Source organism: Oncorhynchus masou, chromosome 13, assembly GCF_036934945.1.
Source record: "Oncorhynchus masou masou isolate Uvic2021 chromosome 13, UVic_Omas_1.1, whole genome shotgun sequence".
Taxonomy (NCBI): Eukaryota; Metazoa; Chordata; class Actinopteri; order Salmoniformes; family Salmonidae; genus Oncorhynchus; species Oncorhynchus masou.
Window position 1 is genome coordinate 48,608,123 of NC_088224.1, and position 26,768 is coordinate 48,634,890.

The 26,768-nt window shown below is 42.5% G+C and overlaps 1 protein-coding gene across 1 annotated transcript in view; it reads left to right on the forward strand.

Annotated features, from left to right (window-relative positions):
* LOC135552466 (S-arrestin-like) overlaps positions 1 to 13,959 on the forward strand; it is a 35,010-nt gene extending 21,051 nt beyond the window's left edge. The window contains exons 8-14 of the mRNA XM_064984121.1: positions 10,936 to 11,020; positions 11,110 to 11,182; positions 11,390 to 11,527; positions 11,647 to 11,724; positions 11,864 to 11,878; positions 12,075 to 12,131; positions 13,440 to 13,959. Of these exons, the coding sequence (XP_064840193.1) occupies positions 10,936 to 11,020; positions 11,110 to 11,182; positions 11,390 to 11,527; positions 11,647 to 11,724; positions 11,864 to 11,878; positions 12,075 to 12,131; positions 13,440 to 13,530 (537 nt within the window). The 3' untranslated portion in view covers positions 13,531 to 13,959. The remainder of the gene's footprint in view (positions 1 to 10,935; positions 11,021 to 11,109; positions 11,183 to 11,389; positions 11,528 to 11,646; positions 11,725 to 11,863; positions 11,879 to 12,074; positions 12,132 to 13,439) is intronic.
* Positions 13,960 to 26,768: the final 12,809 nt, after the last annotated feature.

Here is a 26,768-nt window from a genome sequence, read left to right on the forward strand (position 1 = left end):
GTGTCTTTGTGAAATGCAGATTAGGTGAACGGATTATCTCCGCATGTGTGGTTCCCACCGTGAAGCAAGGAGGAGGAGGTGTTATGGTGTTATGGTGTTGGGTGCAGGCACACTTAACAAGCATGGCTACCACTGCATTTTGCAGTGATACGACATCCCATCTGGTTTGCGCCTAGGGGTACTATAATTCGTTTTTCAACATGACAATGACCCAAAACACACCTCCAGGGTGTGTAAGGGCTATTTCACCAATAAGGAGAGTGATTGAGTGCTGCATCAGATGACCTGGCCTCCACAATCACCCGACCTCATCCCAATTGAGATGGTTTGAGATGAGTTGGACCACAGAGTGAAGGATTTTTTTTTTTACCTAGGCAATTCGTTTTAGAACAAATTCAGCATACGTGGGAACTCCTTCAAGGCTTTTGCTGGTTGAGAGAATGCCAAGAGTGTGCAAAGCTGTCATCAAGGCAAAGGGTGGCTACTTTGAAGAATCTCAAATAGATTTTTGGGGGGATTTGTTTAACACTTTTTTGGTTACTACATGATTCCAAATGTGTTATTTCATAGTTGTGATGTCTTCCCTATTATTCTAAGATGTGGAAAATAGTTAAAGATAGAGAAAAACTAACTTTTGACTGGTACTGTATATAGATGTCATACATGTATAATTTGTACAGTTCTTTATTAAAAAAGTAGTTATTTGTCACATTTGACTGTGTAAAAGGGTTTATAGGGTTTTGCAACAAAACCTGATTATTTTTCTCTCTGAAATGTAACCGTCGTGATAGATTTCAAACAAATACATGTATGCCATTGAGCAACCCCATGCCATGAAAAGGTGGTGAATCAAACTCTTCAAATGAAAATGAAACCAAAACCTCTAATGAAACTGTCATAACTGTCTCTGTCTGTCCGCCACTCTCACTCTCTCTTTCCAGAGTTGTGGACTCAGTCACATGACTTGGATTCAAGTCTGACTCAAGTTACAAATTTGATGACTTGAGACTCGACTTGATAGAAAATAAAATAACTTGAGAGACGACTGACTTGAGACCAATGACTTAGTGTCATCTGGCCAGGTTTTGCAATGTTTTGTTACTCATTTTGTGGCACAGCATTTATGTGGATTACTCTGCATGCAGCCAGAGATTGTTGCCTCAACGTCTCACTTGCAACAAAAATTGCAACAAATTAGCTAGTGAAACGCAGACTTGCCCCTCTGATTGGACCAGCAAAATGTCAATCAACACAGGCCGGGTGAGCAAGCGAACAGATTGCTGTACAGCTATAGGATAGGGTGCAGCGCAAATTGTATGGAGAGAGCATTTTGTCCTATAGCTTGTCAATGAGGAGCTTTACAGAGCTCTCCACATTGTTCCAAAATTTGAGAGATGCAGCGATGCGGTACAGTTCTTGATATGGCCGATGTGTGCCCCCGGAGGCTCCGCAATTGCGTTACACCCTTCATATGAAGCCTCCGACCACATTCATCAGATCAAGCATAAACTGGCTTTTACGCATCAACAAGCATTGCAGTGCCATCTGAAGAAATTACCTAAACTCACCAGTGGCCAGACGTTTTCACGAGGCTAATCATGCTGTGACTGATCTTAAATTCTGTGCCATTGACCGTTTTTTCTCAAGCCGCAGATGCCGCAATATGGATGAGTGCCTTCTCCAGTGTGAAGTCCGATGGATCTTCCACTTAAAGATTCTACACCCCCAAGGGCTTAATGAGGAATTGGACCTTGTATGTTTCTTGTAGTGTTGTCTACATGCAACAGCAGTCCCCCAAATAGGAATCACTACAAAACTTATTGTATGACCTCTTATACACTATATTATTCCCAGCCTTTGGAACTTTGGTGTTTCTAGATATGGTTACTATATTGTGATCACTACATCCGATGGATTTTGTGTTCTTTTGTTCGTTAAGTTGTGTTTTTAGTAACTATTTTTTTTTTGCTTATTTTGTACATAATGTTGCCGGTACCGTCTCTTATGACCAAAAATAACTTCGACATCAGGACTGCGATTACTCAGCACGGACTGGCAGAATCCTTTTTTTACTTTAACGAGTCTTACGAGCCCAACGCTAACGATATACTGCTTTCTGGGGAACAGGCCCAGATCCCTGTGATCTGCTTGAAGAGGAGGAGGAGGAGGAAAAATAAACCCCCGCTTCCTTCCATTCTGCTAGCAAACGTGCAATCTTTGGAGAATAAATAGATGACCTAGGCGCAAGATTAAACTACCAACCGGACATTCAAGACTGTAATATTGGGACATAAAAACTGTAATATATTATGCTTCACGGAGTCATGGTAATACTATCAACATAACATACAGCTAGCTGGTTATACGCTGTACTGGCAGGATATAACAGCGGCATCTGGTAAGACAAGGAGTGGCAGGCTATGTATTTTTGTAGATAACTGCTGGTGCACGATATCTAAGGAAGTCTCGAGTTATTGCTCGACTGAGGTAGAGTATCTCATGATAAGCTGTAGACCACACTATCTACCTAGAGAGTTTTCATCTGTATTTTTCAAAGCTGTTTACATACCACCTCAGTCAGAGGCTGGCACTAAAAGAGCATTGAATGAGCTGTATTCCGCCATAAGCAAAGAAGAAAACGCTCACCCAGACGGCACTGTTAGTAACCAGGGACCTTTTTACCAAATTTCTATCAGCATGTTAAATGTACAACCAGAGGGGGAAAAAACTCTGGACCACCTTTACTCCACACACAGAGACACATACAAAGCTGACCATCATTCTATCCTCCTGATTCCTGCATACCAGCAGAAATTAAAGCAGGAAGCACCAGTGACTAGATGAATAAAAAGTGATCAGATGAAGCAGATGTTAAGCTACAGGATTGTTTTGCTAGCACATACTGGAATATGTTCCGGGATTCATCCGATGGCATTGAGGAATACACCACATAAGTCATTGGCTTCATCAATAAGTGCATCGATGATGCTGTCCCCACAGTGACCGTACATACCCCAACCAGCCATGGATTACAGGCAACATCCGAACTGAGCTAAAAACTAGAGCTGCCGTTGTCAAGTAGCAGGACTCTAAAAAGGAAGCTTATAAGAAATCCTGCTATGCCCGCCGACGAACCATCAAACAGGCAAAGCGTCAATACAGGACTAAGATCGAATCGTACTACACCGGCTCCGACGCTCGTCAGATGTGGCAGGGCTTGCAAACCATTATAGCCGAGCGCTTCCCAGTGACACAAACCTACCAGATGAGCTAAACTACTTCGAGGCAAATAGCACTGAAACATGCATGAGAGCACCAACTATTCCAGAAGACTGTATGATCACGCTCTACACATCTGATGTGAGTATGACCTTTAAACAGGTCAACTTTCACAAGAACGCAGGGCCAGACAGATTACCAGGACGTGTACTGACCAACTGGCAAGTGTCTTCACCGACATTTTCAACCTGTCCCTGACCAAGTTTCATAATGCCAACATGTTTTAAGCAGACCGCCATAGTACCTGTGCCCAAGAACACTAAGGTAAACTGCCTAAATGACTATCGACCCGTAGCACTCACGTCTGTAGCCATGAAGTGCTTTGAAAGGCTGGTCATGGCTCACATCAACACCATTATCCCAGAAACCCTAGACCCACTTCACTTTTCTAACCGCCCTAGATGATACAATCTCTATTGCACTCCACACTGCCCTTTCCCGCCGGGACAAAAGGAACATCTATGTGAGAATGCTATTCATTCACCATAGTGCCCTCAAAGCTCATCAATAAGCTAAGGACCCTGGGACTAAACACCTCCCTCTGCAACTGAATCCGGGATTTCCTGACGGGACGCCCCCAGGTGGTAAGGTTAGGTAACAACATATCCGCCACGCTGATCCTCAACACAGGGGCCCCTCAGGGGTGCTTCCTCAGCCACCTCCTGTACTCCCTGTTCAGTCATGACTACACAATTATCTCTTTTGTCTTGATCATTTTGAGAGAGAATTTGTTGTCCTGGCACCATGCGCCAGGTCTCTGACCTCCTCCCTATAGGCTGTCTCATCGTTGTTGGTGATCAGACCTACCACTGTTGTGTCATCGGCAAATTTAATGATGGTGTTGGAGTCGTGCCTGGCCATGCAGTCATGACTGAACAGGGGGAGTACAGGATTCAGTTGCAGAGGGAAGTCGTTTGTAAGTCGCTCTGGATAAGATGTAAAATGTAAATGTAAACGTATGTGATTTCAATATTTCATCAAGATGCCCACACAAGAAAGAGCTTCAAACTGTAACCAGTTCAGTCAACTTAACAGGGTAGTTACAAATACAACAGGTGTAGACCTTACAGTGAAATGCTTACTAAAGAGCCACTAACAAACAATGCACGAGCCAACGAGCCACTAACAAACAATGCAGTTAATATATATATATATATATATAGCTTCTGATAGGCTGTTATTCTGACATTTAACATTCTTAAAATAAAATGGTGATCCTACCTGACCTAAGATACTAGGATTTACATGTCAGGAATTGTGAGTTTAAATGTATCAGGCTAAGGTGTATGTTAACTTCCGACTTCAACTGTATATTCCATCTAATACTACAATACTTGCTAGAATTTCATCATTCCATCACCGTAACGTTTATTGCAACACATAGACGTTTCTGTTTCATGTTTGATAGGCCAACAATACATTTTCCTTTCTTACCCAGCTATGAGTGGGCATGATGTTTATAGTGCACATGACCGTTAGCAAGAGGTAGTTATGTTTATTTAATTCAATGTATGGTTTCCATTGTTAATATTTATCAGGTTTTGAAGGAGTTCGGTGTGACTGTGTCCTACTGTATGTCTCTGTCAGTTTAGTTGTGCGTAATAGGAGCGTGCGTGCCTCATTGTGCATAGAACTAGGCTACATAGCCTGCGCTCAATGCTTTGGAGCCAGGACGTTGAATAAGATACAATTATTGTTCCATGTATGCATGGTGTTGAAATATAATGAATAAACATTCATCTGATTAAGACGAATGTGCGTAGCAATAGATGTGGAAATTGCCTTTTACACTGTAGAACAAATTTATTGATTGTTATTGCGAATTGGGTAATTGTATGGTCCTAGGGTTCCAAGTGCTTATATTCTGTGGACCTACCTGTTTGAGCTCCTGTTAGACATGTTCAATTTGGTTTCGCAAGGGGAGGCTGTACAGTCTTGCCTTCTACCAGTGCCTGTTCTGATAGGACAAGTTAAGCCTGATACAGAGGCTATTGTTTGGGGGCTATTGCCGGTGTATATTTGGAAAATCTACTTGTATATTTTGTATGATATGGCTCTTTCACCATTGACTCACCAAGACCTGTCAATAACTCGACACTCTGAGTACATCAAACTGCTTTTCCTTCTGCTGATTTCGTGCCCTTACCAGTACTACAAGGTCCATTTTTTACAATTACATAGGTTGATAAAGATACAGTATATCCTACTATACTCCAGCATAGCACCATACACTATATACAGTATACTATACACACCAACATACAGTCAGCACAGCTACCGCATGTCATAGGTATGTCAAAGAATTGCATGCATTACACTGTAACCTGTTCCTTTTAGTTACTTCAATGACATTTTTGCAACAACCTTTTTTAAACAATTTGTATTATGGTTGATGTCGGAAGTAGTTTCATTCAAAAATGTTAGTGCCTTAAAGGTTGTCATGATCGTTATAAGGAGTAGACCAAGATGCAGCGTGGTATGTTTCCAGACTTTATTTTGGAATGGAAAACTTCAAAAAACAAAAAAACACAAACAAACAAAACATGAAGCTAGAATAATACTCACAGGCAACTATACATAGACAAGATCCCACAAAGCATGATGGGAAAATCTAAATATGATCCCCAATCAGAGACAACGATAAACAGCTGCCTCTGATTGGGAACCATATCAGGCCAACATAGATATACAATTCCCATAGATAACCCACCCTAAATCACACCCGACCCAACCAACATAGAGAATAAACCGCTCTCTGTCACGCCCTGACCATAAGGGTTCAATTTGAAATTTTTACATTTGAATTAATGATGTACTGTTTACAGATGTTTTTATCTTAATTTAATCACTCTTTTCCCAGATTCTTTGCCACAGGAAATGCATACTTGTAGTGTAGTCAAGTTTTAAAAAGGCTTCTAAAGTTTGTAATTTACACTTTGACTTGATTTGCCCTAACAAAAAATATGTAAATCCCTACAAAAATGTCAATTAACTATAATTTACATAATAATTCATATGTCCTGTTGCTGCAGGATTATTTTCCTGCTGTGAGAAACTGGTCATATTAAGATAGGACATCTGTACCTTTTCATTCTTGAAGAATATACAGTTCCTTCGGAAACTATTCAGACCCCTTGACTTTTTCCACATTTTGTTACGTTACAGGCGTATTCTAAAATTTACTAAATTGTTTTTTCCCCTCATTAATTTACCCCATAATGACAAAGCAAAACAGGTTTTTAGGAATTTTTGCTAATTTATAAAAAAAAATTAAAAAATGAAATATTACATAAGTATTCGGACACTTTACTCAGTACTTTGTTGAAGCACCTTTGGCAGTGATTGCAGTATTGTCTCTTCTTGGGTATGACGCTACAAGCTTGGTACACCTGTATTTGGAGAGTTTCTCCCATTCTTCTCTGCAGATCCTCTCAAACTCTGTCAGGTTGGATGGGGAGCATTGCTGCACAGCTATATACAGGTCTCTCCAGAGATGTTCAAGTTCGGGCTCTGACTGGGCCACTCAAGGACATTCAGAGACTTGTCCCGAAGGCACTCCAGCGTTGTCTTGGCTGTGTGCTTAGGGTCATTGTCCTGTTGGAAGGTGAACCTTTGCCCCAGTCTGAGGACCTGAGCTCTCTGGAGCAGGTTTTAATCAAGGATATCTCTGTACTTTGCTACATTCATCTTTCCCTCAACCCTGACTAATCTCCCAGTCCCTGCTGCTGAAATACATCCCCAGAGCATGATGCTACCGCCACCGTGCTTCACCGTAGGGATGGTGCCATGTTTCCTCCTGATGTGACACTTGGCATTCAGGCCAAAGTGTTTCATCTTGGTTTCATCAGACCAGAGAATCTTCTTTCTCGTGGTCGGAGAGCTCTTTAGGAGCCTCTTGGCAAACTCCTAGCAGGCTGTTAAGTCTCTTTTACTGAGGAGTGGCTTCTGTCTGACCACTCTACCATAAAGGCCTGATAGGTGGAGTGCTGCAGAGATGGTTGTTCTTCTGGAAGGTTCTCCCATCTCCACAGAGAAACTCTAGAGCTCTGTCAGAGTGACTATCGGGTTCTTAGTCACATCCCTGAACAAGGCCCTTCTCCACCAACTGCTCAGTTTGGCCGGGCGACCAACTCTCGGAAGAGTCTTGGTGCTTCTAATCTTCTTCCATTTAAGAATGACGAAGGCCACTGTGTTCTTGGGGACCTTCAATAGTGCAGAAATGTTTTGGTACCCTTCCCAGATCTGTGCCTCAACACAATGCTCTCTCTGAGCTCTACATAAAAGTTCTTCGACCTCGTGGCTTGGTTTTTCCTCTGACATGCACTGTCAACTATGGGACCTGATATAGACAGGTGTATGTATTTCCAAATCATGTCCAATTAGTTGAATTTACCTCAGGTGGACTCTAATCAAGTTGTAGAAACATCTTAAGGATGATCAATGGAAACAAGATGTACCTGAGCTCAATTTCAAATTTCATAGCAAAGGGCATGAATACTTATGTAAATAAGTTATTTCTGTTTTTTATTTGTAATACATTTGCCCCAAAAAATTGTAAAAATGTTTGCTTTGTCATTATCGGATATTGTGTGTAGATTGAATATGTTATTTTTATTTAATACATTTTAGAATAAGGATGTAACTTAACAAAATGTGGAAAAAGTCGAGGGGTCTGAATACTTTCGAATAGACTGTACCTACATACCTCAGGAGCTTTGTACAACTGTTTACCCCCTTCATAGCACTAAATATTAGGTTGTATTGCTCCATTGTTTACTCCATGTTTAGAATATGTTTATATAGTTTCAAAATATGCATGATACTCAATGGCGGACTGGCCGTCGGGAGCACCGGGACATTTCCCGGAGGCCTGAGTGTCGTTTTGGCCTGCGGTGAATAGTCAACTTGACCAGCAATAATATAGCTAGCAGGAATAAGTTGAGAAATCCATCAAATGGTGTGCGCACCAAAAATGACATCTTGTCTCTCCGCAACGCATATAGCAACCTGCTTCTCTACGAATAACATTTTCGACAATTCGCACGGTGAAATGAACAGCCAGAAGAGGAAAGGTGGAGCAGAGAGGGAGAGAATAAAAAAGAGAAAGGCCCTTTGCCACAGATGCAGCTAAATAAGCGACATGTTCACCAGTAAGGGACCAGGTCAGTCAAAAACACTAGCTAAACCACACACACGACACCCAGCATGGCTAGCTAAGTGGCCTAGCTAAAAAATAGTGGCACAACGACCGGTAGACTAAACAGTTTGCACGTCTTCGTGGAGGAATTATATCATAGCAATGAGTGCAACATAGTGATCATAATATGACATTGAAGGCAAAATTTTTCAACTAGTTCAAAATACTAAACCTAGACTATGGACTTGCCAGTATTCGGTCATGACTCATGCCACATAAGCTAGGGAAGGTGCACATACACTGTACAGCGAAACAGGCTACAGTAACTTAACCATAATACATCCATGAACGTAACACAGTAGTAGCCTGTGTGACACAGCACAGGCAATGACAAAGATCATTAGCACCATTAGTACCAGCATTACAAATTACAATAACATACAGCTCTGGGAAAAATTAAGAGACAACTCCAAATTAAGAGACCACTCTTTTAAAAAAAATTCCAGAGCTGTATTCATGTTGCCTACTGATACTCTATTATCATATTCACTATCATTAGTGTATGTTCTTTGCAAAGGTGGAGAAGGAAGCAGCAGCATCACTAGAGCTTCTGGTGCTCTTGCAGAACTGGAGGTGGTGGTCAGTTCAGAGTCAGACTCAGAGCAGGAACCTTCAGCTACAACTGAAGAGCACAAACCTAAACATGGAGGCTATGATTTTAGATTAATATGTGCTTTATTTATGAGATTATCAGTAGGACTGTAATCGGGGGGCATACAATCGATGACTGCACAAGTCATTTAAGTTTAGGTTATTTACAATGTTAATCTCATTCTGCAGACCAACCAGATGTGCAGAGAGAGAGGGTCAGAGCCCAGTACATGGAAAATAGAAAGGCACAGCGAAAGCACTGAAAATCCATTTGATTATTTTGCCCATCAGTCCAAGGATTTTGACTTATTTTTTTCAGTACCACCCAAAACAAACCCCTCAGTCATTCCCAATATATTCCACTCCAAAGATGGCACAAACAGAAAATGTCTGACATACAATGAAGTAACTCACTCCTTGTTCTGCTCAGTATGTCTTGCATTCGCAAAACCTTCAGCCAGTGATAGTGCATTTATCAAAGGAGGCATGCAGGCCTGGAAACATGCCCATTAGAGGGTACAGGAACATGAGAGAAGCAAGACCCATAGAAAAAGTGCAGAAGCCTTTTTCCTCAGAGCCGGCAAAGCAGACATCTGTACCCTTCTGAGAGATAAGCAAATGTCAGTTCAACGAGACCAGGTCAGAAAGAGGAGGCAGGTCATGGAACGTGTGATTGATGTAGTTAGTTGTTGGGAAATGTGGGCTTAGCTACAGGACACAGACACTAAGCTGCATATAACTTGGATAACATGGATGACAATCATGGCAAGTTTTTGAAATTATATTGCTACTAGTGGTAATTACTTCCTGGTTACTCTGAAGTAGCTATGACTCTTCCTTAACAGGCTGACAAGGGTGAAAGAACATTTGCTGTGAGTTAAAGCTTTTGTACAGAGGCATGTTTTTTGTACTTTCATATTATACTTGGAGTTATGTAGCCAATGTTCAATTTCATTGACTCAGTGTATAGATGTGTTTATTGTGTGCTGTTGGCTTTATGGACACCAGTGAGTGAACATTGTAATCTACATTTTTTTGTAGAGGTCTTTTTTGACTTTTGTATTATACCTACTTACATTGTTGTAGCTTAAGTTCTGTGTGTGTGTGTGAAGTTTTTTTTATATGCTTGATGCTTGAATATAAAGATAATAATTTGTGCATTTGATATTTCATTATCTTTTTAAAAAGTGTAGGCTAATAGTTTTGTGTGTCTAGCCTTGTACATTTGTATGTGCTATGATTGGTGTATTCCTAGAGAGTTTGAGGGTGCACCCATAGCATACCTTGAAAATTGGTCAGTCCCAAATGTTTGTATTTTGTAATGTGGATAACTTTCTTCCCAGATGAACATAGTGGCCAAATGTATAACTAGTTTGGTACCTGTTACATCAACAGATAGGGTTAGCCTACAAAATTAGCGTTCTAGTGGTTTGCGTGAACAGGGTGGCCTGGGATGGAGTCAAATCCCCAGCCTAAACTGTTGTTTCAGTCTGCCCCTGATGATACTGTTACGTTGATCTTATGGAATATTAGTCTCTGCATCCACAATTCCAGCAAAGAAGAAGAATACTTATATTTTCCGTTCAGATTACGAAAATGTGTCTTTTGCTTTCAAACCTTGGAGTACTCGGTCAGCCACAGTGCAGCACCCCTGACGCAATTTTTTGTGTTGATTTTGGTGCCTTGCTAAAGGGCACATCTGGCTCGACTTGACTTGCTCTTAGAATAAACAACTTGGACTTGACCCGTTATACTTCGGACTCGACTTGAGACACGAACCTTGTGATTTGAGACTTGCTTGTGACTTACACCCTCATTCCTCTATTAATAGTGGCTTGGTCTGTGTCTTCCTCTCTCTCTCCCTGCAGACACACTACCATGGTGAACCAATCAAGGTCAGTGTCTACATCAACAACAGCTCCAGCAGATCACTGAAAGACATCACTATTGCAGGTGAGAATGTTGTTGTTGCTGTTGTTTGGCGGTGTGGTGTTTTGAAGTGACCTACTATATATGTTCATTCTGCCTGCCTCCTTCTACAGTGGAGCAGGTGACCAACGTGGTACTTTATTCCAATGACAAGTATGTAAGGGCAGTTGCCCTAGAAGAGACCTCGTAAGTATCAATCAATCAGTCTCTTGTACAGACAATTTAATTGGATTTAATAAAATACATTCCCCATTGAATAACTTTCTACCTCTGTTTAGATTTTCTATTTATGCTACCTTTATTGCTGGTGATTAGTTTTTTGGTCAAATAAAGTTACATCATCAAGCTGGTGGAATCACAAATAAGGCAATGTCTTCCTATGTTTCCCCACAGAGATATAGTGCCCCCTGGAACAACCCTGAAGAACGTGTACACCCTCATTCCTCTATTGGCTGCTAACAAGGAAAGACGAGGCATTGCTCTGGATGGGAAACTGAAGCATGAGGACACCTGTCTGGCTTCCTCGAGCATGTGAGTGAGCATAACTATGCTCTGCTGCTCTGAGATCTCACACTGGTTTACATTTTCAAGACGGCAGCAGAAGATCTCTAATATTCTGACCTGCCCCTCCCCCTCTCTCCTGCCTGCAGTGTGAAGGAGGAAGTCCTAAAGGAAGTGCAGGGTATGCTTGTGTCATACAAAGTGGTGGTTAGGCTCAATGCTTCTGGGTGAGTATGTGAATCTTCTATAGCTAGCCATAGCATATCTACCATAACATAATCTAAGCTCCTATGTTAAATATTCTAAATAATACCACTTCATTTAATCTTCATTTAATCACCTTCTTTCCTGATCTATTCTCAAAAGGATGGTGGGATCTAGGTATGTCTGATTTCAACTAAATATGATTAAGTAACTGGTTCCACAGGTTCTTTTTTTACTCATCTTTTCGGTGAAAGTATTACGAAGTATTCATTTATTTTTTATTTTTTACATTGCAGTCATTCCGTTAGTAATAAAAAATAAAGTTTGTCTGTCATACCTATTTTCATTTTTGTGAATGTATGTTTTATTCCAGTGAGGTTGCAGTGGAGGTCCCATTCCGACTCATGCATCCTAAACCTGAGCCAGGTTAGTTCAGGGCCTCTTAAACCCCAGCCTCTCTCTTTATGTCCACAATGTCCACTATGTCTTTCACAAAGCTATCCACCTACACCACCCTTCACTCTCCCTTCATCAACCTCCATGCATTCCCTCTCAGAGCCCTTGATGACTGACTAGGGCTGGGAGTCTTTCCCTGGACAGGTCACATAGTCTGGAAAATCTCCTGGCCTTTTAAATAACTGTCTACTGCACACCTTACAATCACTGTCAAGCTTCTATTAGAACATTTTGCAGTCTGTTTCAAGCAGTGTTCAGAGGCCAATGCATTTAATCAGCTTGTCTTATTGCTGATTCCTCTTATTACTAAATCCACCCCAGTGACCCCACTGCTGTGTAGACAAGCTTACAAGTAGCTTTGTAATGTCCACACATACCTAATACGCCTCCATCCAGATTACATTTAGGCCTATATAGAGAGGACACAATCTCTTCTGATGACATTCTTTTATGTTATCCTTTTATGATGACCACTTTCTTTCCATTCCTTTTCCATACCTGGATCTGTTTGCATTATACAGCTAAGGAGGGGTAAGCCGCTCCTGTTTTGTTGTGATGTCAATTCATGCCACTCCCTGTTTTGTTATGTGTGTGATCCATAGAAATAGAAAGACATTAAATGTAATGCTGAGCGTCAAGATTTAACTTCCTGGCATGGGTACACTCAATATTGCCACCAGTCCACCGATCACGGATTTTTGACTTGACTGTAGATGTCCGTTCTATAGATTATATTTCTGTGGTGTGATTCCTTCTGCTTGCCTGTTGCTCCTATTATTCAGTGTTAGATCCTTTTGTTTTGCATTCTATTTTGTGTCACTGTGCGTCCTCCTGATCCAATAGTCCAATAGGACTTGGCTAAATTGAAATGGTATAGTGACAGACAGTTTTATAACCTCCTTTGTCCTATTTGTAATTTTCCTAAACTGTGTCCTCATCGCTGTTTATGGGCGTGTGTGTGTGGTGTGTGTGGTGTGTGTGGTGTGTGTGGTGTGTGTGGTGTGTGTGGTGTGTGTGGTGTGTGTGGTGTGTGTGTGTGTGTGTGTGTGCGTGTGCGTGCGTGCGTGCGTGCGTGCGTGCGTGCGTGCGTGTCAGGAAGAACTGACTGGTGAGAGACCTGACTGGCTTTCTCTTTGGACTGATACTGATGTTTCCTTGTGCCCCTCTTTCTCTCTCTCCTCTCTCTCTCCTTTCTTTCTGCCCATCTCTCTCTCCCCTCTGTGCCTGTCCTTCTCCACCTCTTCAAATCGTTGTTAACTCAACACTATGGCTGTGCTGGCAGTGAGTCTGATGACATGGTGTTTGAGGAGTTCAAGAGGGTCTACCTGAAAGGAGTCATCCCTGACGATGATGAGTCACCCACCGAGGCGTGAGCGGGCTGTCCAAGGAAGCAGAGCTCTTGCATGGGTCAGCCACACTGTCGAGCCATGGCCAAAGGCCTAATGTACAGCATCAGCTGGACGTCACAGCTTGAAATGCTGAGGGTCATGAAGAACCGAAAGGCGAGATGATGTAGAGAGCTTTTAAGAATTGTCTGCTTATGTAATGTTGTCACTTGTCTGCTTTGCTGCATGACTCATTGCTCCATATTGGTCAGGTCGTTATTGTTAAAGAGATGTGTTCTACATGACTTACCTGGTAAAATAAAGGAAAATCAATAGATAAAATAAGATTAGATGCCATGGTATTGCCATTCAGTATACCTGTAGACAAATCCAGACCCAAGGCCTATGCTTTATAGTAATGTTCACTGTTGTATTGATTTACTGTACGTTATACAGAATACATCTGTACTGAATCACTATGGACTTTTTCTTTAACATTTTATTTGTGATTTTCTTAGAGAACAAGCATATACAGACATCCAAAAACATTTAAATATATGTGATGGAAACCCAGTGGGTGCCTGTGATATGGGAGAAAAGGTTGCCTTCTGATGCTTAAAGAACGTGACCCTACATTAAGCACCCTGGCTCCTACAGAACACACACTCTTCCCCTCCTCTTCTTATTGTATCAGTCTCTCCTTTACCTTTCATACAGAAGCTGTTCTGTTGCTGTCCGTCGACAGAACAGCACTTCCACTTAGTTACTATTTAGGCTGAGCACACCGTCCTCTTCCTTTCTGTCTAACATTACTGTAGCTACACGGCTGTGCCTTCTCACGTATCCTTCCATCGCACTGAACACAGACACACATAATGCTTCTTTCTATAACTACATCAGTGGTTCTTCAGCAGATCTCTCAGATTGAGAGGGAGCCTCTTTGAACCGTGGTTCTGATGTAACAAGGTGTCTCCCGGTGACTGCCATGATCAGTTTACACTGACAGGAGCACAACTTTGCTTGGAGGATTTTTTGTGTGACTACCCTTTTGTAAGACATGTTCAGATACAAAGGAAAATAATAACTGTAAGAAGAATACAAATCCACTCACATACATACCCACACGCAAACTGATGTAATATTTAATGATGTTCGCTTAAAACAACCATGCACACAAACATATCCCAGGAGGCAGATTGAGGCATCTTTTCATGTGGGTTTCTAGCAATGTTTCAATTGCACATGTTGATAAAAACAAAAAAACTTTCCAGAATAGCTGATTCTGCCGAAACACAGAACAAAAACACAGCAACAAACAAGCACAGAACTAAAATACTGTGGGAGGGCAGAGAGCTTACAGTTCCAACATTAACTGTTTGTGTTATGCTTGAGAGGGCAAAGTAATATAAGGTTAGACAAATATGTAGATCGAGTATCTAGGTGCTTTTTCAGATGGCTATTGGCACTTTTTCATAAATCAAATCAAATTATTTGTCACATACACATGGTTGGCAGATGTTAATGCGAGTGTAGCGAAATGCTTGTGCTTCTAGTTCTGACCATGCAGTAATATCTAACAAGTAATCTAGCCTAACAATTTCACAACAACTACCTTCTACACACAAGTGTAATGGAATTAATAAGAATATGTACATAAAGATATATGAATGAGCGATGGCTGAATGGCATAGGCAAGATGCAGTAGATTGTATAGAGTACAGTGTATACATATGAGATGAGTAATGTAGGGTATGTAAACATTATATAAAGTAATGTGGCATTATTTAAAGTGGCTAGTGATACATTTATTACATCACTTTTTCATTATTAAAGTGGCTAGAGATGAGTCAGTATGTTGGCAGCAGCCACTCAATGTTAGTGGTGGCTGTTTAACAGTCTGATGGCCTTGAGATAGAAGCTCGGTCCCCGCTTTGATGCACCTGTACTTACTTCGCCTTCTGGAGGATAGCGGGGTGAACAGGCAGTGGCTCGGGTGGTTGTTGTCCTCGAAGATCTTTTTGGCCTTCCTGTGACATCGGGTGGTGTAGAGGATGATGGCGAACACACCTAGGAGCATGCGTACAACCATGGGGCCCAACCACGAGAGGTCCACCCAGGTGAGAAGGTCTTGGTGCTGATCCCCATAACAGAGAGCAAAAAATGACATCGTCGAGCGGGTGGGTGACGTCAATTATAAGGTCATCCAACCAGAGTGGAGAAAACACCTCCAGCTTTACCATATGAACCTTCTAAAGAGATGGCAAGCACGAGAGGCGCTGTGCGCAATGTGGTCCCTGGAACAGCAGAACCCGTCCTCCATCGAAGTTTCCATGGGGGAAGACCTCAGCATGATCCAACGACAAGCACTCCAAGAGTTGGTCCAGCAGAAAACTTCATTTAATTTTTATTTAACCAGGAAGAGCTCATTGAGATTTGAAATCTCTTTTTCAAGAGCATCCTGGCCAAGATAGGCAGCACCAAGTCATTACACAATTACAGACAGACATGAAAAACTACAAGTAATCTAGTAAAAACCATAGAATTCACAAGAGTATTACAAAATCATCAAACAGCTAATTAAAGACATTGACAGGTCAGGAAATCAGCTTCAAAATCCTTCATCAGTGATTTAGAAATACCAAGTTATTCCAGTTTAAAGCCCTTTTACCAAATTCAGTTCTAACATTTGGAACAGTTCACAGGATAAGGCCCTGTGAACAAAGAGTACCAACCACACCAGAACAATTAAAATGGCCATATAAAATGTTAGTAAACCCAAAATGGCTTTGTAAATAAAACTATACCAGTGACAGCCTACGAGTGACTTGAGAAGGCCAGCCAATCCTGGTATACAAAGGGCTGTGGTGCGTAAGGTTTTTGCAATTTAAAATAAATCTCAATGCGTCATGGTAAAGGGTGTCAATTGATCTCAAACACTGAGCTGAAGCATTCATATATAAATATCCCCATAGTCTAGTAAAGGCATAAATGTAGCTGATACTAGCCTCCTTTTGGCTTCAAAAGAAAAACAGGCCTTATTCCTCAAATAAAATCCCAACTTCAGCTTAATTTTTTTGTAAGTTGTTGAATATGCAATTTAAAACAGAGGCTGTCATCAATTAAAATTCCAAGAGACTTTCATGAGGTTACAGTCTCAATCTCATTACCCTGACAGATAGATTTCTGAACCTTTCACCTATTACTATGTCTTGCTTTAGAAAACACTATTAGTTTAGTTGTCAGTATTGAGGATAGGCTTCAAATGACACAACAGTATAAACATCAGTTTGCAAGTTCTGGAAAGCTTTTGTGAGAGATGAGGCACCACAATAAATAACAGTATTATCAGCATAAAAGTGAAGTTGCTCATTTTGCACATTTTTGTCAAAATTATGTATATAAATAGTGAATAAGAAGGGACCAAGTACAGTACAGTAGTGTTAGCATATAAAAACTCTTAAGGGTTTCAAGTATTTTCACCAGGGTGACAGCTTTGAGATTGGCCTATAATTATTTAAAAGAAGTTGGTTCTCTCCCTTTTAAAAGTGGTAGGACAAATGCTGATTTCCAGATCTTTGGAATTTCATTACATTCCAGGGTTAGATTGAACAGATATGTAAGTGATTCAGCTATGCAGATTTAAAAAGCAGGGATCCAAAAGATCAGGACCTGCAGGCTTTCTCTGATCTAAGGATTTTAGGACTTTATGTACCTCCTACACTGAGAATGGAAAAAAGCTCAAAGTTTGACCAGCTCTCGCTGGTTCATCCACACAGCGTTGTACAGAGACAGAGGACACTGAATCAAACAGCCTACTAGATGATACAAAGTGCTCATTGAAGCATTTCGGTTGTCATTTACAGCAATAACGTCCTTCAATACACATGACGGTAATTCATTAAGATTACTGTTTCCCGACATAGACTTAATAGCCTTCCAAAACTTTCTAGGGTCATTCAGGCTACCAGTGGTAACAGACATGAAGTATTCAGACTTGGCCTTCCTGAGAAGAAAAGAACACTTGTTTCATAACTTCCTAAAAAGAAGCCAATCAGCATCAGAACATGATTTCCTTGCCTTAGCCCAGAATATGAGAAGGAGCAAACACTAAGTTAGTTTGTTGTTACATTTATTTTTAGTCGCTGAGTGAAGTTGTGTTTTCTGACTAGAACCTCCCCATCTCTGTTTCCATCCCTGTGTGCTCAACACAACGGTTTACCACAATACGCTTTCTAAGCTAATACTACTACTAGCAAACACTATTTGAGATTTGGTGCTCACTGCACTAGCTTGAACTTCTTAGGGCTGAAATCCCGTTAACGGGATTGATATGACAACAGCCAGTGAAAGTGCAGAGCGCCAAATTCAAACAGAAATCTCATAATTAAAATTCCTCAAACATACATGTATCTTATATCATTTTAAAGGTAATCTTGTTGTTAATCCCACCAAAGTGTCCGATTTCAATTAGACTTTACAACGAAAGCACCACAAATGATTATGTTAGGTCACCACCAACTCACAGAAAGATTCTGACATTTTTCCAGCCTTGAAAGGAGTCACAAAAAGCACAAATATATAAAATGAATCACTAACCTTTGATGATCTTCATCAGATGACACTCATAGGACTTCATGTTACACAATACATGTATGTTTTGTTCAATAAAGTGCATATTTATATAAAAAAATCTCAGTATACATTGGTGCGTTATGTTCTTGTTCCAAAAACATCCGGTAATATCGAGAGGAGCCACATCAGTTTACAGAAATACTCATTATAAATGTTGATGAAAATACAAGTGTTAGACATGGAAATATAGATATACTTCTTCTTAATGTCAGATTTCAAAAAAGCTTTACGGAAAAAGCAAACCATGCAATAATCTGAGAACGGCGCTCAGAAACCAAAGATATCCGCCATGTTGGAGTCAACAGAAATCAGAAATAACATTATAAATATTCACTTACCTTTGATGATCTTCATCAGAATGCACTCCCAGGAATCCCAGTTCCACAATAAATGTTTGATTTGTTCGATAAAGTTCATAATTTATGTCCAAATACCTTTTTGTTCACGCGTTTAGTACACAATCCAAACTCACGACGCACGGGCAAGTCCAGGTGAAAGGTCAGACGAAAAAAAATATTACAGTTTGTAGAAACATGTCAAACGAAGTATAGAATCAATCTTTAGGATGTTTTTAACATAAATCTTCAATAATGTTTCAACCGGAGAATTCCTTTTGTAGTAGGATGTCCCTTGGGGGTATCCATACCTATGTAGGACATGCGAGGGTTAGGTTAATAAACAGGCTGGAGCTAGAACCTCGTTGTCACCTGTCGTTATTTTAGATCATACTACATGGTGTCAGAGGTGGTTTTAAAATTCATATAAACGTGAAGGATGTACCAAGTAAATCATACATTCAGGCTGTTTCAAAGCAGAGAGGGCACAGTGTTGGAGATAAAGCGCATATCATTATTGTGCCAGATTATGAGCAAGGACTAAGTTACTGCTAAGCAACATGTTGCAAGAGGAAGAAGCTGGCGGGATTTCAGGGTTTGCGACTCCAAGTTCAATGGGCTCTGGCGCAAACACTGACAGGCAAGTGGCTAGAGTGCTGACGGATTTCGCATTAGTCCCCCGGAGAATGAAGAGAAGAGAATAGTAACGGCTTAGTGTTTTCTATCCAAATCTATTAATTATATGCATATTCTAGCTTTTAGGACTGAGCAGGCAGTTTACTCTGGGCACCTTTTTATCCAAGCTAATACCAGTCCCAAAGAAGTTAATCACTCTATTTTAAAAAAGTTGAAGAATTTCCCCCCAATTGGTAGTAGTTAGTCTTGTCTCATCGCTGTAACTCCAGTACTGACTCGGGAGTTACAGAAGAAGAACAAGAAAGAGGATTTTGACAACTACCATCTGATTGTTCTGAAATCGTTTCTGTTAGAAACAGATTACAGCAAAATGATTTTGTTGAAATATAATTTGGGGGAGGTATCATAATTATTGAACATTATATGAATCCTATAAATTAAAATGTCCAATTTGGGTGCCAGTTCATTACTAGAATCAGGTGTTCTAGATAAGGGTTGGAGTGAAGACCTACAGGAAGGTAGCTCGCCAGGAACAGAGTTGGAGAGCCCTGCCTAAATCCTAGAAGTGTCTAGTGCACGTGTCAAACTCATTCCATGGAGGACCAAGTGTCTGCAGGTTTTTGCTCCTCCCTTGATGAATTGAGGTCATTAATTTGTAAGGAACTCCCCTCACCTGGTTGTCTAGGTCTTAATTGAAAGAAAAAAACAAAAAAGCAGACACAAGGCCCTTTAATGGATTGAGTTTGAAACCCCTGGTCTAGTGAGTAAGCCATGCGTTGTCCGCTCACTTTTTGGCATACACAGTGGTGTTATGTCCCAAATGGCACCCTATTCCCTACGTATTGTGCTACTTTTGACCAGAGCCCTGACAAAAGTAGTGTTCTATATAGGGAATAGTGTTCCATTTGGGACATACCCACAGTGTATGCCTGAGAGTGAGCAGAACTCATAGTTGGACTGACTGTGTGTGTGTATTGCATCAGCCTTTCTAGATGTAGGCAACTGTGCTTTTTGATTTTTTTTTAAAGTAGGTGTGAGTGTGTGCCAGTCTGCCACCCCAGGTAGGATCCCATAATTCTATCTAGGTCATCAGGAGGTTCCAGCCAATGAATTATACTCAAAAGCAAACATTACATAACTGCAGGTGGCAGTAAATCACCACAACACTGACTTTATACCTGTTCAAACAACAGGTGGCAGTATGCACCCGTTCAGTTTGGTTACCAACTGATAGAAGAAGTAGAAGAAGAAATTGACTACTTTAAAATGGAGATAGTCTCAATGGTGCTGCCCATGTTATCAGACGCCATAATGTGACAGCTACAAAGAGGAGAAGTCTAACTAAGTATATTGTGTGTGTGTGTGTAGATGGGCCATCTTAAGTGCGTGTGTGTTTGCGGTGCTGCTCTCTGGCAGAGAGGAAAGGCGTGCAACTATTTTTATCCGTCTGGGAATAGGAGCCCCTTTGTGAAGCAACCGTGGAGGAAACGGATTGGAAGCTGATGTCCATTCTGTAGAAATATAGTGTTACTTACCCACATTCATCCACAGCTTCTGACCCAATCAATCTATTAATACATACACACAAGCACACTTGCGCACTCACTTACACACAACAAGTACTAAAAAAAAGCAGTCGCACATCTAAAAAGGCTGATACACAATACACAGAGGGCACACAAACACACACACTCAAGTTGGCCCATCCATTCAGTAGGAGTGCTTAAGCATGGGACTTGATGTGCTTCCTCCCATTTGTATTCCTGGCCACATCACATTGCACAACCCCTGGTTTCATTTCTCTGAGCACTGTGTGTCTTGCTCTTTCTCTTCATCTCGCTCTCTGTCTCGCTCTCTTTCTTCCTCAAGTGATATTTGTCCTCTCTGTGTGTGTAGATCATCACTCCGTGTCGTCGGCTGATTCTGTGTGCGGACAACAGGAAAGAGATGGAGGACTGGATGTCAGCCCAGAAGAGTGTTCAGAACAGAGAACAATTTGAGGTGAGGGCAAGGTCAGAGGTCACTCTTCTCTCCCTCGCATCCAATCCCAGGGTGCATCCCAATAATCTCTCCTTCCTCCTGAAGTGTGCACTTGTTCACTACTCTCCACAAATTTCAATGGTGTAGCCATGGGCTAGAGGGAGTTTCCATATACCAGTAATTTCCTTTCAAATCCCTGAAGTTACGTTAACAATACCCACACTTTGGGAAAGCAGAGATACCTGGGACACACCCCAAAATGGACCCCTGGAGCCTACCCTCATAGCCTAAACACTTGTATGGAAGAGAAAGGATACGTTCGACAGGTAGAAGTAATATGGTAATAGCTCCGATTTGACCTTTGGTAGGTTAGTTGGAAGTTTCGCAGTATCGTTATTGCCTTTCTAATAAATGTATATCTATGCTAATGTCTGAGCTGGGTTTCTTAAAGTGGAATGGAAACACTTGGATTTAGAATGGAAGCTAACTAACTGTAAATCACCATATTGGCATGGTTGTGTCACTGGCAGGAGAGAACATTTTGATAAAAAATGGCTGAATTTACAGAGTAACTCCGAATCTGAGAATGAGTTTATTACAGAGAACTAAATAATTTTAGTTAGGGAGCCAATAAACCTACTGAAGCCGTTCATATTTGAACCGATCTTTGCCCAAGATCAGAGTTCGTTCTCGTAGCAGTAACAACACCAACATGCCGCCTGAAACATCTCAGCTAGAGGTGTGAGTGCAGATGCTGCCAGATAATGGCTAGAGGGTATGAGTGTGTGTTGTAGAGAGATGGTGTCGATACAGCACAAAATCCCAGCAGATGGTGGCTGTATTGCAACCAGTCAGACATTCCTGTCAGTCTGTCTGGATGGCAATGTATTTATTGGGCATGTCACCAATCCTTATGAAGGACTTCCTGGTAGAAGAGATTACTCAACCAGCCAGCAGCCGATATGCCAGTTAAATAATTGCTTAAACAATTTATAATCAAGCAAAATGTAAGGTTAGTATCAGCAGTAGTTAGGTGCTTATATATATATATCCTATAATGATGTTATCATCAGCGCTGTTTGGCGCGATGGTAACACGTTTACTTTTTCGACCTGAGTTCGAACCGCACATTTACATTTACATTTACATTTAAGTCATTTAGCAGACGCTCTCATCCAGAGCGACTTACAAATTGGTGAATTCACCTTCTGACATCCAGTGGAACAGCCACTTTACAATAGTGCATCTAAATCATTTAAGGGGGGGGTGAGAAGGATTACTTTATCCTATCCTAGGTATTCCTTGAAGAGGTGGGGTTTCAGGTGTCTCCGGAAGGTGGTGATTGACTCCGCTGTCCTGGCGTCGTGAGGGAGTTTGTTCCACCATTGGGGGGCCAGAGCAGTGAACAGTTTTGACTGGGCTGAGCGGGAACTGTACTTCCTCAGTGGTAGGGAGGCGAGCAGGCCAGAGGTGGATGAACGCAGTGCCCTTGTTTGGGTGTAGGGCCTGATCAGAGCCTGGAGGTACTGCGGTGCCGTTCCCCTCACAGCTCCGTAGGCAAGCACCATGGTCTTGTAGCGGATGCGAGCTTCAACTGGAAGCCAGTGGAGAGAGTGGAGGAGCGGGGTGACGTGAGAGAACTTGGGAAGGTTGAACACCAGACGGGCTGCGGCGTTCTGGATGAGTTGTAGGGGTTTAATGGCACAGGCAGGGAGCCCAGCCAACAGCGAGTTGCAGTAATCCAGACGGGAGATGACAAGTGCCTGGATTAGGACTTGCGCCGCTTCCTGTGTGAGGCAGGGTCGTACTCTGCGGATGTTGTAGAGCATGAACCTACAGGAACGGGCCACCGCCTTGATGTTGGTTGAGAACGACAAGGTGTTGTCCAGGATCACGCCAAGGTTCTTAGCACTCTGGGAGGAGGACACAATGGAGTTGTCAACCGTGATGGCGAGATCATGGAATGGGCAGTCTTTCCCCGGGAGGAAGAGCAGCTCCGTCTTGCCGAGGTTCAGCTTGAGGTGGTGATCCGTCATCCACACTGATATGTCTGCCAGACATGCAGAGATGCGATTCGCCACCTGGTCATCAGAAGGGGGAAAGGAGAAGATTAATTGTGTGTCGTCTGCATAGCAATGATAGGAGAGACCATGTGAGGTTATGACAGAGCCAAGTGACTTGGTGTATAGCGAGAATAGGAGAGGGCCTAGAACAGAGCCCTGGGGGACACCAGTGGTGAGAGCGCGTGGGGAGGAGACAGATTCTCGCCACGCCACCTGGTAGGAGCGACCTGTCAGGTAGGACGCAATCCAAGCGTGGGCCGCGCCGGAGATGCCCAACTCGGAGAGGGTGGAGAGGAGGATCTGATGGTTCACAGTATCGAAGGCAGCCGATAGGTCTAGAAGGATGAGAGCAGAGGAGAGAGAGTTAGCTTTAGCAGTGCGGAGCGCCTCCGTGATACAGAGAAGAGCAGTCTCAGTTGAATGACTAGTCTTGAAACCTGACTGATTTGGATCAAGAAGGTCATTCTGAGAGAGATAGCGGGAGAGCTGGCCAAGGACGGCACGTTCAAGAGTTTTGGAGAGAAAAGAAAGAAGGGATACTGGTCTGTAGTTGTTGACATCGGAGGGATCGAGTGTAGGTTTTTTCAGAGGGGGTGCAACTCTCGCTCTCTTGAAGACGGAAGGGACGTAGCCAGCGGTCAGGGATGAGTTGATGAGCGAGGTGAGGTAAGGGAGAAGGTCTCCGGAAATGGTCTGGAGAAGAGAGGACGGCCGGCCGTCACAAGAAGCGAGATTTCATCTGGAGAGAGAGGGGAGAAAGAGGTCAGAGCACAGGGTAGGGCAGTGTGAGCAGAACCAGCGGTGTCGTTTGACTTAGCGAACGAGGATTGGATGTCGTCGACCTTCTTTTCAAAATGGTTGACGAAGTCATCTGCAGAGAGGGAGGAGGGGGGAGGGGGAGGAGGATTCAGGAGGGAGGAGAAGGTGGCAAAGAGCTTCCTAGGGTTAGAGGCAGATGCTTGGAATTTAGAGTGGTAGAAAGTGGCTTTAGCAGCAGAGACAGAGGAGGAAAATGTAGAGAGGAGGGAGTGAAAGGATGCCAGGTCCGCAGGGAGGCAAGTTTTCCTCCATTTCCGCTCGGCTGCCCGGAGCACTGTTCTGTGAGCTCGCAATGAGTCGTCGAGCCACGGAGCGGGAGGGGAGGACCGAGCCGGCCTGGAGGATAGGGGACATAGAGAGTCAAAGGATGCAGAAAGGGAAGAGAGGAGGGTTGAGGAGGCAGAATCAGGAGATAGGTTGGAGAAGGTATGAGCAGAGGGAAGAGATGATAGGATGGAAGAGGAGAGAGTAGCGGGGGAGAGAGAGCGAAGGTTGGGACGGCGCGATACCATCCGAGTAGGGGCAGTGTGGGAAGTGTTGGATGAGAGCGAGAGGGAAAAGGATACAAGGTAGTGGTCGGAGACTTGGAGGGGAGTTGCAATGAGGTTAGTGGAAGAACAGCATCTAGTAAAGATGAGGTCGAGCGTATTGCCTGCCTTGTGAGTAGGGGGGAAGGTGAGAGGGTGAGGTCAAAAGAGGAGAGGAGTGGAAAGAAGGAGGCAGAGAGGAATGAGTCAAAGGTAGACGTGGGGAGGTTAAAGTCGCCCAGGACTGTGAGAGGTGAGCCGTCCTCAGGAAAGGAGCTTATCAAGGCATCAAGCTCATTGATGAACTCTCCGAGGGAACCTGGAGGGCGATAAATGATAAGGATGTTAAGCTTGAAAGGGCTGGTAACTGTGACAGCATGGAATTCAAAGGAGGCGATAAACGGCTGGGTAAGGGGAGAAAGAGAGAATGACCACTTGGGAGAGATGAGGATCCCGGTGCCACCACCCCGCTGACCAGAAGCTCTCGGGGTGTGCGAGAACACGTGGGCGGACGAAGAGAGAGCAGTAGGAGTAGCAGTGTTATCTGTGGTGATCCATGTTTCCGTCAGTGCCAAGAAGTCGAGGGACTGGAGGGAGGCATAGGCTGAGATGAACTCTGCCTTGTTGGCCGCAGATCGGCAGTTCCAGAGGCTACCGGAGACCTGGAACTCCACGTGGGTCGTGCGCGCTGGGACCACCAGATTAGGGTGGCAGCGGCCACGCGGTGTGGAGCGTTTGTATGGTCTGTGCAGAGAGGAGAGAACAGGGATAGATAGACACATAGTTGACAGGCTACAGAAGAGGCTACGCTAATGCAAAGGAGATTGGAATGACAAGTGGACTACACGTCTCGAATGTTCAGAAAGTTAAGCTTACGTAGCAAGAATCTTATTGACTAAAATGATTGAAATGATACAGTACTGCTGGAGTAGGCTAGCTGGCAGTGGCTGCGTTGTTGACACTACACTAATCAAGTCGTTCCGTCGAGTGTAATAGTTTCTACAGTGCTGCTATTCGGGGGCTAGCTGGCTAGCTAGCAGTGTTGATTACGTTACGTTACGTTAAAAGAACGACAATAGCTGGCTAGCTAACCTAGAAAATCGCTCTAGACTACACAATTGTCTTAGATACAAAGACGGCTATGTAGCTAGCTAGCTACGATCAAACAAATCAAACCGTTGTACTGTAATGAAGTGAAATGAAAATGTGATACTACCGCAGACAGCATCATGATTCATGAAATCTCATTCTAACCACTACTGGGGTGTGCTCATTATAAATACATTGTGATTCAGTTTTGGTATCAGACTAACTTTTAAGATTTTTTGCAGAGCGTACAGGCTGGAAGTTCATTGCCAGTTCACCCTATGGGCACAAGTGAGAATTAGAATTGGACGAGGTGTACGGTGTCTCATCCCTGCCTGTGTCTTTTCTTCCATAAGGCAACATACCCAGAAGCAAAGGCATTTACATATGGTTTGAGTTTGAATAAAACCAGTTAATTTAGTCAATCTAGCCTGCTGTCATTTTTTATTCAAGATATAGGCCTAATGCCTGTGCCTTATGTAAAAATAGTATTAGTTAGCTTGTCCACTATAACAACAGGTTCAAGCGTAACCAGATAAACTTCGTTTGAAGACAACACTACTTTCATCGCGCACTAATCCCATGTACCTGGAGTAGTGACATCAACTGGCTTTGGCTGCCATCTATTGGAAAGGAATGATAACTACACTGGGCAGCTAGTTGGTAGAGTCAAAGTAGACTTTAATAATATAGATATTTTATTCTATTTAACTAAGCAAGTCAGTTAAGAACACATTCTTATTTACAATGATGGCCTACCGGGGAACAGTCAGTTATATGCCATTTAGCAGACGCCTTTATCCAAAGCGAACTGGGTACATGGTAGTGGAAACGGATCATAGAAACAGGATTACAATTTTGATATAATGGATGGTCAGTCCTTACCTCTATAGCTCTGTCTATGCATTTGAGAGTGGTTACATTTCTTCAGCCCCATCCCTCAGCTTTTTACCCAAAGAGCAGCAGGGAGAAACTATTGTTTCCACATTAAGAAGTTAAGATGCAGATTAAATACACACCAAAATATGTTACAGATACTATATACATTTCCCATCACTCAGACAGTTGGTGAATACACAGCATCCAGCACAGCAAACAATCAAATGTATTTTACAAAAGCCCTTTTTACATCAAAATAATAACCACAGTCGTTATAGAGTGTGCAACAGTTCAACACCTCAGGAGCAAATGTCTGTTGGCTTTTCATA